The sequence below is a fragment of the Hoplias malabaricus genome, chromosome 14, assembly GCF_029633855.1.
Source record: "Hoplias malabaricus isolate fHopMal1 chromosome 14, fHopMal1.hap1, whole genome shotgun sequence".
NCBI classification, from domain to species: domain Eukaryota; kingdom Metazoa; phylum Chordata; class Actinopteri; order Characiformes; family Erythrinidae; genus Hoplias; species Hoplias malabaricus.
The window spans coordinates 38,104,470-38,120,325 of NC_089813.1; the positions used below are offsets into that span (position 1 = coordinate 38,104,470).

Sequence of the window (15,856 nt, forward strand, 5' to 3'; positions counted from 1 at the left end):
TGCGTGGGTTTCCTCCGTGTGACTGTCAGTGAGGAGTGTGGTGTGTTGTCCCTGTGTCTGCGTGGGTTTCCTCCGGGTGACTGTCTGTGAGGAGTGTGGTGTGTTCTTCCTGTGTCTGCGTGGGTTTCCTCCGGGTGACTGTCAGTGAGGAGTGTGGTGTGTTGTCCCTGTGTCTGCGTGGGTTTCCTCTGGGTGACTGGCTGTGAGGAGTGTGGTGTGTTCTCCCTGTGTCTGTGTGGGTTTCCTCCGGGTGACTGTCTGTGAGGAGTGTGGTGTGTTCTCCCTGTGTCTGCGTGGGTTTCCTCCGGGTGACTGTGAGGAGTGTGGTGTGTTCTCCCTGTGTCTGTGTGGGTTTCCTCCGGGCGACTGTCTGTGAGGAGTGTGGTGTTTTCTCCCTGTGTCTACGTGGGTTTCCTCCGGGCGACTGTCTGTGAGGAGTGTGGTGTGTTCTCCCTGTGTCTGTGTGGGTTTCCTCCGGGTGACTGTCTGTGAGGAGTGTGGTGTGTTCTCCCTGTGTCTGCGTGGGTTTCCTCTGGGTGCTCCGGTTTCCTCCCACAGTCCAAAAAAACAGGTTGATTGGCGACTCAAAAGTGTCCATAAGTGTGAGTGAATGTGTGAGTGTGTGTTGCCCTGTGAAGGACTGGCGCCCCCTCCAGGGTGTATTCCCACCTTGCGCCCAATGATTCCAGGTAGGCTCTGGACCCACCGCGACCCTGAATTGGATAAGGGTTACAGACAATGGATGGATGAATTTTTTTTGTTTTATTTGTTTTGTTTACTTTGATAATATCAAAATTCCAGTGACTTAATATATTTAATAACAAAGTTTTTGCTGAAAGTTTATTGCACATTTAACCGGGGTTAAAAGCATTTTAATGCTATTGTATAGTCTTTATATCAGGGGCATAAAATGCTCTTAAAATGACTGAGTATTTAGTTTATTGCATTTAATTCTAGTCCTTCATGATATTTAATGTCTCTAATCATATCACACACATTTCTAAATATTCAGCAGTTTAAAAGACGCAATTCTTATTGTTTTCTTCCACTTGGTTTTTCCTGCTGAACGTCTGACTTTTGATGATGTCACTGTGTGGAAACATGTCCTTAACATAACACCGTTTTTCACCTCCCCGTCCCTTCCCATCAGATGCTTTGGAGTTTTTTCTTTAAACTGAGGTTGACAAAGTAAATGTTATTTTATGAATACATAGATTTCCAAGATCACCTTTAGTGTTTATCCTATTACTTTGGATTTTAAATGAAATACTAAGAGCAGATAATGAATTCTCGCAGGATGTTGCTTCAAAGAGAGCTGTGTTTGAGAAGATGACGCTCACCGTGATCCTGATGTTGTGTGGTGTACGTCGGACTCTCCTCGATCCTCGAGTTATTTGTGTTTTAGGTTTTTGTTCGAAAGAGTATTGCCAATTTACTCAATGTGAATTTGAATACTGCTTTGTTTGACAGTGTGGATATTTGACTGCACTTACAGTTCCCCCCCTGGGCTCTAGTGGATTTGGATTCAGTTACAAGGTTAGAGAGGGTGGAACTGGGACCAGTTTTGAGAACACTACGATGCTGCGTGTATAAATATAGACAGAGGCTGATTATTCATAAAGGGTTTGTGGTCTGTGTGAAGGGTTAAAACCGACCTAGTGTTAGTCTTTGTGTTTCGATGACCTCACCCCCCACACCCCTTTTTTCTCTCTCTTTCTCTCTCTGCTTCTCTCTCTTCTCTTAATGCTTTCGAGTTAAAACTATCTTGGGAAACGTTTAGTGTGGAGTTGTTAACTTCACACTTTCCTAGTGGCTTCAGGGCTGTGAAACTAACTGAAACACTAATAAAATGATGTTGAATGTGATACATACATCGTTTAAAACCACACTTCAGTACTTGGATGTAGGTAGTTGTTTGTATTAGTTAGCCCTAGCACCAGAAGCTTAGTAGTTAATAGTAATAGCAGAGGTTACAAGCCTCTGAAATTTGGCTTGTTGCTTACGTAGTTTGCAGTCTGTTGTGGTCAGGAATTATACCCACTTCCAAGACGTGATAGTCATTTCAAGTTTAAGCCAAGCCCACATTTGTACAACCACTATCGAAGTCAACGTTCATGTGTAGTCTCCCACTAAACTCTTTTAGCGTTCGGTATTTTAAAGCATTTCATTTATTTCAACTCTGTGTTGCTTTGTTTATGAAAAATGGCACTCGAGGAACACGTTGTCCTTTTTATTGGAGCCAGTGATATTTTTCTTACTGGTACACATCCCAAACGTGTGCTGACATTAATACGAGCCATAATTCGAGCCAAAGAGCAATTAGAGAGACTTGGCTGAAAGTGCTGCATTTTAGCTTTTAATAACGAGTGTCCGGTCCTCTACGCCCGGGAGATATCAATCACAATCAGGTGGTTTTTGGTGGGAGTTGGGGAGGTGTCGGCTTTCTGCCTGCGTTGCTGTGCTGTGTGCTTTGCTGTTGAGGGGAGTGTGGTGATATTAATCTTGTATTTCTGCCTGTTTTCAGCTCTGCAGTGTGTGGACGAAGTGAAGCCGTGTGTGAACAACGCTAGCTGTCTCACCTTTGACAATGGAACAGGATACTGCAGGTAAGAAGAAGTTCCAGACCGGTGCATTTCAGCCTACCTACTTTCAGCTTCCTGTCGCCTCTAATGTTACGGCCCTCTCGCCACTGTGACATTTTCACCAAAGGCTTCCCAGAATCCCTCACTCTTGGAGGCCGGCTACAGGGCTCTAAAGAGGAATTACACAGGCTTACAGTAGGGATGCACCGATTAATACCGATACCCCGTACCGATCCGATACCGTTGCCTCACCTTTTGGGAGAGACTTAAGGCGTAAGGGTTGCGTTAAACCAAATCAAAAATTTAACATATTAGCACATGGATTTGTCACTCAAATGAACAGTTGTGAAGGACCTTGCCCAACACCAAGGTGACAAACTTCGTAAAATGTATTAAACAAAATGCAATGTATCCGTCAACAATGAAAATAAATAGCCTCACTTTTTCAAACACACAAACAGTAATACGTCATACTTTTTAATATTTAGTGTAAACACAAATCTAGCAGCTGAACCTGAGAATCAACAAACGAATTCGGATACAGTCAGTGGTCAGACGTCGTAAACATTTAGCGCAATTCAAAATAAAATGTAGCAGCTGAAGGTGAGAATACATTAGTGGCTTAAATAACTTGAATTGAAAGTGACTGCCTTATTTATCCAGGGCCAGTGCATTCCTCATCTACAGCAGTGTTTGATAGGAACCAGGTGTCTCGATATCTACAGCATAAATATAGTCATTCAATTTCAAATTTGAAGCTCGTTGTTTACAGCCGAGCGATTTGAATTATGCCAAAATGATGGTAGATATCCCCTTCACTGAGTTGCTGATACGTACACGCACGTGGACTAATTAGAGGGTTATAACCGCCTATAACCTTTTGCTTGTTACTTCAGCATCAAAGAAAACGCAGTGTGTGAGTGGGCACTGATGATATTTAAGTCCTCCACCTCGCGCCTCACCTGACTGTTCCACAGGAAATGGTGTTAGACAGAGAAAGAGACGGAGGGTGGAGGTATATTATGAAAGTCCTCTTGTGTTGTGCAGAAATTGCTGAGTTTTGCACTGTGAGAGAAATAATGAAGACTACTTGGCGCTGTGTGAAGCTCGTCTCCTCGGAGGTTAAGCCGTGTCAGCAGCTTTGTCTTTTATAATGTGGGAATCGAAAGGGTTTGGCACTGAAACAGCAGAATGCACGTTTGGGTGGTGTATAAATGTGCTGTATTTGCCTGCTGCATGTGTTTTATAAGTGTGTGTGTGTGTTGTGCCCCTCTGCTGCAGCGTTTTTAAATGCTATTTGAGTAGGCAAAAGCATGCAAAGCGAGGTTAAAGAACACAAAGAAAGGGGGAGAAATGTAACAGTTTGAGCTCTTGTTTCGTGACTTTTGCGCACGCTGGTTTGGCTCTCTGTAAAAACCAGCAGCACTGCATGCCTTCCTCCTTCTATTTGCGTCCTGAGTGATGTGTGTGTGTCTGACAGCAGCGAGGCACTGTGTGTAATTATGCTTTAAAACTCTAAAACTGTTTGACACTCCCAAACACATCTCCCAAAATAAATACCCTCACAGCGCAACCTCTCATGTTGCCGTTTAATGGGTTGTGAAAGAGGGAACGGCTGTGTTCCCAGAGTTCCTTTCTTCGCCGCTGACGTTCGTCAAACAGACTGTAGCCGTGGAGATTCATTTCAGATCAGAGGGGGATTTGATCACGTTTTCGTGACTGAAATGATGTCCAAATTGTTGCTGTTAGACACAAAAAAAAGTGTCTCCTAAACAAGGACAAAATTATACGCAACAAGGAAAAATTCATACACCTTAATGAACGTTAATTAGAAACGACTAACTTTCGACAGCTGTAGAGTATTTCTAATGTACAGAGCGGGCCATTTATATGGATACACCTTAATTGGTGATATTAACTTCCTGTTTGTGGCACGTTAGTATATGGGAGGGGGGAAACTATTCAAGATGCGTGGTGACCACGGTGGCCATTTTGGATCCAACTTTTGTTTTTTTCAATGGGAAGAGGGTCATGTGACACATCAAACTCATTGGGAATTTCACAAGAAAAACAATGGTGTGCTTGGTTTTAACGTAGCTTTATTCTTTCATGAGTTATTTACAAGTTTCTGACCACTTATAAAATGTCTTCAAATTGCTGCCCATTGTGTTGGATTGTCAATGGTACCCTCTTCTCCCACTCTTCACACATTGATAGCAACACCACAGGAGAAATGCTAGCACAGGCTAAAAACAAGCACACCATTGTTTTTCTTGTGAAATTCCCAATAAGTTTGATGTGTCACACGACCCTCAAAAGTTGGATCCAAAATGGCCGACTTCAAAATGGCCACCATGGTCACCACCCATCTTGAAAAGTTTCCCCACTCCTATATACTAATGTGCCACAAACAGGAAGTTAATATCACCAACCATTCCCATTTTATTAAGGTGTATCCATATAAATGACCCACTCTGTATATATGTTGCACATCATATGATCTGGAGTCCTAGACTTTATCATATCTATTATGGCACACTGCTGTAAATCCATGATTCATCAACAGCATGTCAGCAGGTGTATATTGAAACATTCAGACCGTTGGGACACTTCGTGAAGGCAGATGTGGGTTTAAAGCAGAAGCAATTTCCAGTCTGCTCCTCTGTTTAAAAAAATACAACTTTTGAAAAGGGAAAGTTTTGGATCAGAAACAGGAGGAAGTCTGAAAAATCCTCAGTTTGGAGATGTACAGAAGAGGTTTTTCCCTTCCACTTCAGCAGCTGTGCTTTGACCTTGATCCTTGAGACCTGTGGGTCACTAGTGGTTGATTAAAGTAATTTTGGTGAATGGTACCAAAGCCTTGCGCCCAATGATTCCAGGTAGGCTCTGGACCCACCACAACCCTGAATTGGATAAGGGTTACAGATAATGAATGAATGAATGAATGGTACCAAGGCCAATGAGTCACTTTGTGGTTTCTGCTGCCAGTGCATGGAAGCCTCTGAGATTATAAGGCAGTGAGGACGTCTTTCAGTGAGTGATAATGAACGTCGTTTGGCCGTTGTCGTTTTTCACTCTGTCTGGAAGATGGTGGTGGATTTGTTGTGGAAAGCTCGGCTTTATAGCGGAGCAGTTTGGGGAACATTTGTGTGATTTTTGAGACCGGTATTGTGATTGCAATTTTGTTTATTTTAGTAACAGATGATTAAGTTCAGTTCTTTTGTTTTATTTATAGAGCGCATTTTGCAGCTGGTCTTGTCACAAAGCAGCTTTGCAGACTTGTGTGTCCTAGACCCAAATGAGGCAAGAAGAACAGGCGTGGTGCTTGAGCCTTGGATCTGGTGCCAGACCGTGAGTTTGAGTCTGTCCCAAAACCTAGTGAGCAGTCTACATACAGAGCGTATTACGTCATGGTGTGCGTGCTCCCGACACGTAGGCCGTCCCAATTCTTAGACACATTAAAAACGCTGCCTGCTGCGGTACCTTAATGTGGCCCGATTTTAAGGCAGCTGCGAATGCAATCCCATGATGCAACACAAACACAACTCTCAGAGCAAAAATAATTAAAATCGAGATGAAAACAGGAAGACGAAAATCCACAACGCTGCTGGGGAGGCGACGCTAGCCTGAGGTAATCACCGGCTGTGGGCGGAAACAAGCCGTGAAGACATCACTGCCTAACTACAGCATCTCAATTATCTACCGACTTAAACGGCTGTCTACGGAGTCGGTGCCTACCTCGGGCAGCTTTTGGGACAGAGCTTATGAGCTTTGAATTATTAGGTTAAACTTCCAAACTTCAACAACACTTTTTAATGCGAAGATACAGTTTGAATTATTGCGAAGGTAGTTTCTTACGATTAATCGCTTTTGCTTCATTTAAACAAACTTGGCCCTAAAGAAAACCACTCAGTTTTATTTGAATAAAAGGGTGGATTATTCAGTGTTGTTTTTGACTTTGATGTCCGGGTCCCGGGAGAACCACAGCGGCTACGTGTCCTCTTTCAGTCTCTGGATATGATCGTTGTTATCATTCTGTAACACTCTCTCGTTCATAAAAGTCGATTCTTGTTCCAGTGGAGGTTCCTCGGAGGAACAGGAGCTTGGCCACTTCTGTTACTCGTTATTTTGCTGATTGTTTATTAACTATTGTTTTTATGCTAGAAATGTCTAAGGTACTCTGTAACATACAAGGTGCTGACGGTCTTTAGCCTTGGAGAGAGCTGTAATTGTGTAGCGTGGCATGTAGGTGGCGCTAAAGGTAGTTTCACTGCCTGCTACAGCTCCAGGGTCGTGGGTTCTTAGCCCACGGGTGTGGTGTGTTCTCCCTGTGTATGTGTGGGTTTCCACACTTCAAACACACACTGATAAACACATTGGCTGTGAGTGTGTGTGATGGACTGGTGCCCCCTCCTGTGTGTCCGGCTCTTTCTCAACCAAACTGAACAGGACTGTTTAGACAAGGGGAGAATTGTGCTGTGATGTTTGATCCTTGTGGTATTTTGACCTCCTCTAATTAAGACCCAGAACAGTGTTCCCTTGTGGAGAAGGGGAGGAATATGTCGCCTTTAAGAATGCTTTATTGTTTGAACTCCTGTGGTTTACACTTTCTTTATGCTACCACTTTAGAATAAGGCTCCACTTATAAAGGTCTATAAGTCATTTATAATCTGATGGATGATTGATATAAATTAACAGTAATCAATAACCAGTTATAGCACATAGACAGGAAGTTTTGCCAAATAGTGAGCCCACATCCGTCTTCACTCTTAAACCTTAGATCCTGCCAGATACGGACCTACCTTTGACGCCCCCCTCAGTCGATATTAACCCCGTCAGCTTTATCACATATTTGTTAATACGTTTAACCCTTTAACCACCAGGTTTAATACATTAACCACTAACGGAGTGTCTTTTAACGCACTAATGAATATGTGGTGCACTTTAAATTGTAAAATGACTCATTTCACATTCTCAGGTCTGAGCTTATTCTTCACCTCCTTCTGACACTCTGTATTAGGAAAAAAAAGTAGTCCTTTCTATCTGTGTGTTATAATTGATTATTAATGACGTGGTTACAGCCTAGTTTAATGGCCATGTAATAAGCAGGTTTTTAAGGCATTTATAGACCTTTATAACTGTGGTGGTGTTTGAAGTTGGTACCGAACATAGTTGTGAGGGTACTGAGGGGTACTGATGGTGAGTGGAGGGAAATACCGAGTGATAATTGACCAGGAACTGGTCGGGAAGGGGTGTGTGTGTGTGTGTGGGGTAGGAGTAGAGCAGGTGTGAAATGGCAGTCGGTGAAAGGGTGAGTAGTTACTGGAAGAGATGCACACGGGTATTTTGGCCTCTCTCTCTCTCTTTTTCTTTCTTTCTTTCTGTGTAGGTGAGATCACAAGTCAAGGAGAATCATTTTTTTTAATACTATTTTGCTGCCACAGAACTCAGAACAGGAAGTCGTGTGTGTGTGTGTGTGAGAGAGCGGCAGAACCGGTGTGACTGCAAGCCTCAATCCAGGGTGTGAGAACCATTTGAGAGAGTGTGTGTGTGTGTGAGAGAGAGAGAGAATATCACATGCGTGTGTCTTCCTGAGGGCTGATGAGATTACATCCAATAGTTTTGCAGAATGTTGCAAAATCTCCTGCGCAAGTCGAGAACAAAACCAATCCGATGTGCTCTGTCTTTTGAGGAAGCCACTGTCAGTGATCGGAACTGGGGGCATCCTGTAGGGAAAATGGATGTGGAGGGGGCGGGGCTTATGCTTCATCACACGTAAAACAGGATTAAACCTATACGCGAGAACGGAGCGTGGCACCTGGCTCTAAAATGTGCACTTTGTTACAGTTCAGTTCCCTTTTGTTTGAGGATGTCAGGTTTTTGAAGGCTCTAAATGTATATAACCAGTGATTGTTTAAGCAGCTGTTTGAATGATCCTAGGGCTGGACGATATGGTCGGAATCTATATCACGATATGTTTCTTAATTGCGGTTGATACGATGTAATTCCGATATGGAATATTGATTGATTGTAAAGGTAGGTTAGAAACGACCCTCAGTCTGTGACAGATGATGTAACTGATGGATATAGAAATGTTGAACATGTTTTAAAATCATTTCTCTGTTGTTGTGAAACACGGTAAAGATGTCCAGGCGTAAGTGATACCGCAGTCAGACTGAATTATAACACGTCTTACATCTCAGAAATCAGCTGAAACTCTTGCAAAACAACATGGATATCTGACTCTATAGAGAAGTCTGTAAAGTCTTTGTACAGACTCAGAGAGCAGGCAGTAGGAGAAGTGAGAAGTGTGTGTGTGTGTGTGTGATATAAAAGGCAAGCTCATTACATTTTTTGGGGCCAAACCATTTTTTTTCTGTCTTAACACTGAACAGAATGCCTTTGTCTCGGACTGAACCAGCCGTGCAAACTTATTAATTCTGCCCGTCTTTATTACACACTCTCTCTCTCTCTCTCTCTCTCTCTCTCTCTCTCTACCTTCTCTCTCTCTCTTACTCTCTCTCTCTTTCTCTCTCTTACTCTCTCTCTCTCTTACTCTCTCTCTCTTACCTTCTCTCTCTCTCTCTCTCTCTCTCTCTCTCTCTTACCTTCTCTCTCTCTCTCTACCTTCTCTCTCTCTCTCTCTCTCTCTCTTTCTGAGTGAAGTTTTTGTTTGATCTGACATGGTGAATTTGCCTGTAGGGAAGGAGAGGAAGGAGAGATGGGGGGAGGGGGGCAGATGTGAGCGAGAGAGAAGCCGTGAGGAGGTTCTTTTAGCGCTGATGGCTCGTAATTTGAGACGTGACGAGCCGTTGTTGATGGAGATGGAGGACTTTTAGGAGAGGAGCCAGAAATTACCCTGTCACAGCCTTTCCCCTCATCATTCTGTCAGTCATCTCTCTCTCTCTCTCTTCCTCTCTCTGTCTTACATACTCTTTGTCCCCCCTCACTCTGACTTCACTCGTGTACTCTCTTGTCTCACTCTCTTTTCTTTACCACCCCCTTTTTATATCTTCTTCATTCTACATTCTTTCTTACTTTTACTTCACCTTCACCAGGGATCCTCCCTCCCCTTCCTTCTGTGTTCACTAGATTACCATTTTCACTAGATCTCAGTTTTCACTGTGTTCACTAGATCACTGTGTTCACTAGATTACTATGTTCACTAGATTTGTTTTAACTATGTTCACTAGATCTCAGTGTTCACTATGTTCACTGGATCACTGTTCACTAGATTACCATTTTCACTAGATCTCAGTTTTCACTGTGTTCACTAGATTACTATGTTCACTAGATTACTATGTTCACTAGATCTGTTTTAACTATGTTCACTAGATCTCAGTGTTCACTATGTTCACTGGATCACTGTTCACAAGATTACCATTTTCACTAGATCTCAGTTTTCACTGTGTTCACTAGATTACTATGTTCACTAGATTACTATGTTCACTAGATTTGTTTTAACTATGTTCACTAGATCTCAGTGTTCACTATGTTCACTGGATCACTGTTCACTAGATTACTATGTTCACTGGATCACTGTGTTCACTAGATCTCCGTGTTCACTATGTTCAATAGATCACTGTGTTCACTGGATTGTTTCTAAAGCTAAAGTCAAAAGTATATTTGAGAATATGGGCAAAAACTTAGAGGCTGAGATTTATTCAAGCATGGAATACACACACACACACACACACATTGAGCCACCACAAAGTCCCCTCATACTACCCATGCTTTCCATCTCTCTCATTTTCTTACACATAAAGCCCAGGTGTACACCCACAGAGACCCCCTGATGTGTGTGTGTGTGGTAGGGGAACGATGAGGGTGGAAGATGAGAGAGTTACTCATTGTTGCCGGTGTCAACAAGAACCTACTGCCAGAGGGGGCAACCCCATTTTAGATGTACTAAAAGTACACACACACACATACAGACACACACACACACACATACAGGTGGAAGAATTACAGAGCAGTGGAGAATCTAGCAACCAGACTCTAAAGCCTCAACACACAGTGCCAACTACTCAGTCTCAGCATCACAGCCGGACTGATCATGACAACAATGTCAATGAGGTGTTTAATACACACACACACACACGCAAACATGTTCTCACGCTCTTGCCTCTATCATGCTGCAAGGTTTAGATAGCACTACATTCATAACATTGTTCAGGTTTTCCCACCAGGTTACAGAATATTTGCTGAACAAGAGATTGGACATTCTCTCTCTCTCTACTCTTTCTCTGTTTCTGTCTCTCTCTCTTTCTCTCTCTGTCTCGCTCTTCTTTCTCTGTTTCTCTCTGTCCTCTCTCTTTTTCTCTCTCTCTACTCTTTCTCTGTTTCTCTCTGTCTCTCTTTTTCTCTCTTTCTACTCTTTCTCTGTTTCTGTCTCTCTCTCACTCTTTCTCTCTCTCTCTCACTCTTTCTCTCTCTCTCTCTCTCTCACTCTTTCTCTCTGTCTCTCTCTCACTCTTTCTCTCTCTCTCTCTCACTCTTTCTCTCTCTCTGTCTCTCTCTTTCTCTCTCTCTCTTTGTTTCTCTCTGTGTCTCTCTGTCTCTCTCTCTTTGTTTCTCTCTGTCTCTCTCTCTTTGTTTCTCTGTCTCTCTCTTTGTTTCTTTCTGTGTTTCTCTGTCTCTCTCTTTGTTTCTCTCTGTGTCTCTCAGTCTCTCTGTGTCTCTCTCTGTCTGTCTCCCTCTCCTCTTTCTCTGTTTCTGTCTCTCTCTTCTTTCTCTCTCTCTGTCTCACATGTTGAATGTATTCTCAATGTTATATAATCATAAATAGCTGAAGTAAACTGTCATTAGCTTTAAGTTTTTTTTGTGTTGTAACACTTGATTTCACTGGGATCTAAATAAACATTGACGGGTTCTAGACTCTGGTTAAAGCTGGTCAGGTTGTTTCTGGAGCGTGTCCGGTGATATCTGTAACACTGGGACATTCCAGAGTTTGTTTTGTTGTGACTTCCCTTAGGATCCACAATTTTGATTGGTCAGTAATTTTCATCTTCAAAATAAAAGTGCATGAATTATTTTTTACGTAAAAACAATACACAGGTTTTACTTCCTGCATTTAGGGCACATTCAGGGCACATTACCGTAACCCTAGCCTCAGTGTGAACACCACAGATACTCTCTCCTGATTTTTATGAACATTATAACGGTGTTCGTGTGTTTACACAGTAACACCGCTGACAAAACAGGCTCTTTCTGCCGTAAACACCTCTGTGGGCACTAGTGAGAGCACTGGGGATGTGTCTCACACCTGACAAGTGGTTAAAGCCTGAGCTGATGATGGACGGAGCGTTGCTGTTATTACAACAGCGGCTGGCCTAGTGCACGACTGTCAAAATAAAAGCCCTACGTCAGATCGCTAAGCGTTTAAAATAAACATTTTTATTTTTTTCATACCTCCACGACCCGTTCAAAACGAGTCCGTGACCCACTTTTCCTGGGTGGCCCACCAGCGGAGAAGCACTCATCGAGCGACTTCAGAGTCCCAGGGCCTTACTGCTGCTCCAGATCTTGACCTGTTTTCCGGGGCTTGACCTGGAGTGTTATTCAGGGGCAATGCCAAAGTCTTTGTTGAGTTCTCTGAGAAAGTTTGGAGCCAGTACAAATGGCTAAGAGTCCAAAATCCCCTTGAACTAAGTCACTGCTGCTAGGATTCAGACCAGAGTCCGTTCAGCGCTGAAGCACAGAGCAGTGAAGCTGGGTGAGTGCCTGTTTAAACACAAGTTCTAGACTTGGCTGCTGTTCTAGAACCTTTTAGATGTTCTGAACTTTGAGTTCTAGTGATGAAATGTGTAGAAACGGCCTTGCCACACAATGGAGTGTTTCAGAGCAGCTTAAAGCACGAGTTCAGACTGTGTGTGTGTGTGTGTGTGTGTGTGTGTGTGTGTGTGTGTGTGTGTGTGTGTGCTGGTATACACTGCTCTCAGATCAGAAGTTAGGGCACATCTGGACTGAGCCCATGCTCATACTGACCACAGAGCTCTCATCCACTCTCTCTCTCTCTCTCTCTCTCTCTCTCTCTCTCTCTCTCTCTCTCTCTCTCTCTCTCTCTCCCTCTATCTCCCTCCATGACTTTTCCCCCCTCTTTAATTCTTAACTCTCTCATTAAATCTCATTTATCCTTTTCTCCCTCTCCCCTCCTCTCTCTCTCTTTTTCTTTCTTTCTTTCTCTTGCCCCTCCCTTGCTTTATTAATTTCTTTCCTTTGCCGCTCCCCCTCCTTTCTCTCAGTTTTTCTCCTGGCTCTGTGTTCCCCTTGCCGTGTTTTTTTTTTCCAAACTGAAATTACAGAAAGCTGAGTATGGAGGGAGGGAGGGAGGGAGGGAGGGAGGGAAGGAGGTGGGCGATGGAGGGAAGGAGGTGGGCGATGGAGGGAATGTCTAAAAATAAGACCAGCGTTCTGGAGAAGAAAACTTTGACGTCTGAGAGGCTTTTTTAATGTTTTTTTTTTTTTTAAAACAGTAAGATGTAAAATGAAAGTTAAGCTGTGTGTGTGTGTGTGTGTGTGTGTGTGTGTGTGTGTGTGTGTGTGTGTGTGTTTTACTCTTGGCTGGTTTTGCTCTCAGCACGGCACAAAACTTTGAAACATTTGCAGAAAGGTCTTTAAGTGCTGTTTGACTTTCAGATGGATGTGATTAGATAAACTGGCAGCGCTCTCGCTCTCTCTCTCTCACTGTGTGTGTGTGTGTGTGTGTTTGTGTGTGTGAGAACGAGTAGCAGACATGGGGCATTCAGATATGCTCGAATTGCTTGGAGTGTGGGATGCCTAATGGAAAAAAAGAGGAGAGAGAGTAAAAAAAACAGAATGAAATGAAGATAGAAAGAAAAAAGAAAAGAGATTTAAAATATTGTGTGAGACAAACGAAGGAGAGCGGTAGAGACATGAAGAAAGGGAGAGAGAGAGAGGGGAAACAGAGGAGGAAAAGGGAGAGAGAAGGAGAGAATGAAAGAGCTCAGGAAATTATGAAAGAGAGGTTTGGTGTTAGTGAAAAAAAGAGAGAGAGAGAGAATGAGAGAGGTTTCTTCCACCCACACATGCTATGCCCCTGTGGACTAGACTTGGGGAGGTCTGAGAAGGAGAAGACTGAGCAAAATGAGTGAGGAGAGGACGAGGGGAGGGGGAGCTAATGAGAACCATCTGTAGAAATCTGACACCTACAGAGAGAGAGAGAGAGGGAGAGAGAGAAATTTATGAAGCATAACAAAGAAACCCATAGATGAGTTTAGCTTCTGCCACGTCTGTGGTGGGTTTCTGTTTGGTCAGTAAGCATCGGCTCCGTCTACAGCTGTGTGTGTGTGTGTGTGTGTGTGTGTGTGTTAATGTAATTAATGTAATGTAAATAATTAATGAGAACACGTGCTCTTAACACTCTCTTCATATCCAGCAAATACCAATAGTTATTGTAGCACAACAGCAGTGACTTTACATGAGTCCAGAGTCAATATGAGAGAGAGCTAGAAAGAGAAAGTGGTGGTACACAGAGAGAGGGAGTGTGTGTGTGAGAGAGAGATACACAGAAAAAGAATGAAAGAGAGAGAAAGACAGCAATGGAGACATAGACAAAAAAGAGACAGCCAAATATAAACAGAGAGATGGGAAATGATGGACAGCAAGCTACACACACACTGACGGCTGGAGAGTCAGCGATAGATAGAGACGTGTATGTAGAGAGAGGATGAATGAATGATAGACACAGTGCAATAGGGATGTAGACAAATTGACAGACAGATATAAACAGATAGTGAAAGATAGACGGAGATGGTGAGACAGACAAGCAGCTTGTCGATGGAGATAGAGACAGACAGAGAGGGAAACTGAGCACAGATGATGGAGCGGGGGTGGGGGGGGGGTGCTTTTCTAATGTCGAGCCTACTGCCCGCAGCACTGGTGCGACAGTGTGATAAAATGTGATGCCACCCAACGTGATACGGGCCCTTTAATAACGGAAAGATAGAACTTGAGCTTAAAGAGCTTAAATAAAAATGGGCAGAAAAGCAAACTGAACCAGTCTGAACTTGGAGCCGGTCCTGGAGACGATTACGAACCACACACTGTGTCTGTACCACCCTGGAGCTGGGGTCTTCTGTTGTGTGACTGAGATTGGTTTAAGTTCCTGAGCTTAAGAACAGGTTTAAGGTTCTTTCTGAACATATTAAAAATCAGGCTCAGGGGAAAGCCTCAGTGTGGACGCAATCTGACCTTCAGTTTCTGTGGAGCTTTTCTGGAACTAATCTTGAGTTAGTTCACTCTCTCTCTCTCTCTCTCACACACACACATGTTTGCGGTGTGTTTGATCAGGTGGCTGAGCTGTGTGTGTGTGTGTGTGTGTGTAGTTAAACACCAAATGAGCGACTGGGTTCAACTCCAGTGTGTGTTAATTTTGCTGTTTGTGGTTTTTGTTTTGAGGAAACTCATGGAAATAGGAAGCTGTAAAGTTTGAACATGCCTTTGTCAAATAGTGTTTTGACGAGTAGCTACATGTCCTCCACGTTATAATCCACTGTGTCTGATTTGCCGAGTTGAAGATCTGTGGAGGAAAAAAACAAAAAGTGTCACATTTTTTATAGTGTTTACTATTTTTATTTTATTAAGCTCCATATGTGACCTGGAGGTCGGGAAGGGCATCCGGCGTAAAAACTGTGACAGATCGATGGTGCGGATCGTTGTTGATCAACTGTAGGGACCCCTGATGGGCGGGAGCAGCAAGAAGAAGAAGGAAAAGAAGAGTATGAAAAGAAGAAGAGTATGAAAAGAAGAAGAGTATGAAAAGAAGACGAGGAAGAGGAGGAAAAGGAAAAGAAGAAGACGAAGAAAAAGACGATGAAGAAGAAGAAAAGGACGACAAAGAAGAAGAAAAGGAAAAGGACGACGAAGAAGAAGAAGAAAAGGAAAGAAAAGACGAAGAAGAAAAGGAAAGAAAACACGAAGAAGAAGAAAAGGAAAAAATGAAGAGGAAGAGGATCAAGATCAAGATCCATATGTCAATGGCGATATGAGCGCAAATCAACATCACAATTAATTGTACATTTTACCACAATTACGATTAATGAGAGATTATATTGTTTTTGTATTTTTGAGCCTCATACTTGCTGTAAATAAGCTCCAGCTTCAGACCTTCTTGTCCATATCGATTATATCGTTAATTGATTTTCTTCTGTTTCTGTCCCCACTGTGTGTTCGTGTACTGCCTCTTTAAAACCACGCTACCAAGCTGTAGTTCTTCCACTATCTGCCACATGGAGGAGAACCTAAACGCTGAG

At 43.0% G+C, this 15,856-nt stretch overlaps 1 protein-coding gene across 1 annotated transcript in view; it reads left to right on the plus strand.

Moving 5' to 3' along the window:
- Window positions 1–15,856, plus strand: part of notch2 (notch receptor 2) — a 65,071-nt gene that overhangs the window by 15,799 nt on the left and 33,416 nt on the right. Inside the window, exon 2 of the mRNA XM_066643271.1 lies at window positions 2,525–2,606. Coding sequence (XP_066499368.1) covers window positions 2,525–2,606 — 82 coding nt within the window. The remainder of the gene's footprint in view (window positions 1–2,524; window positions 2,607–15,856) is intronic.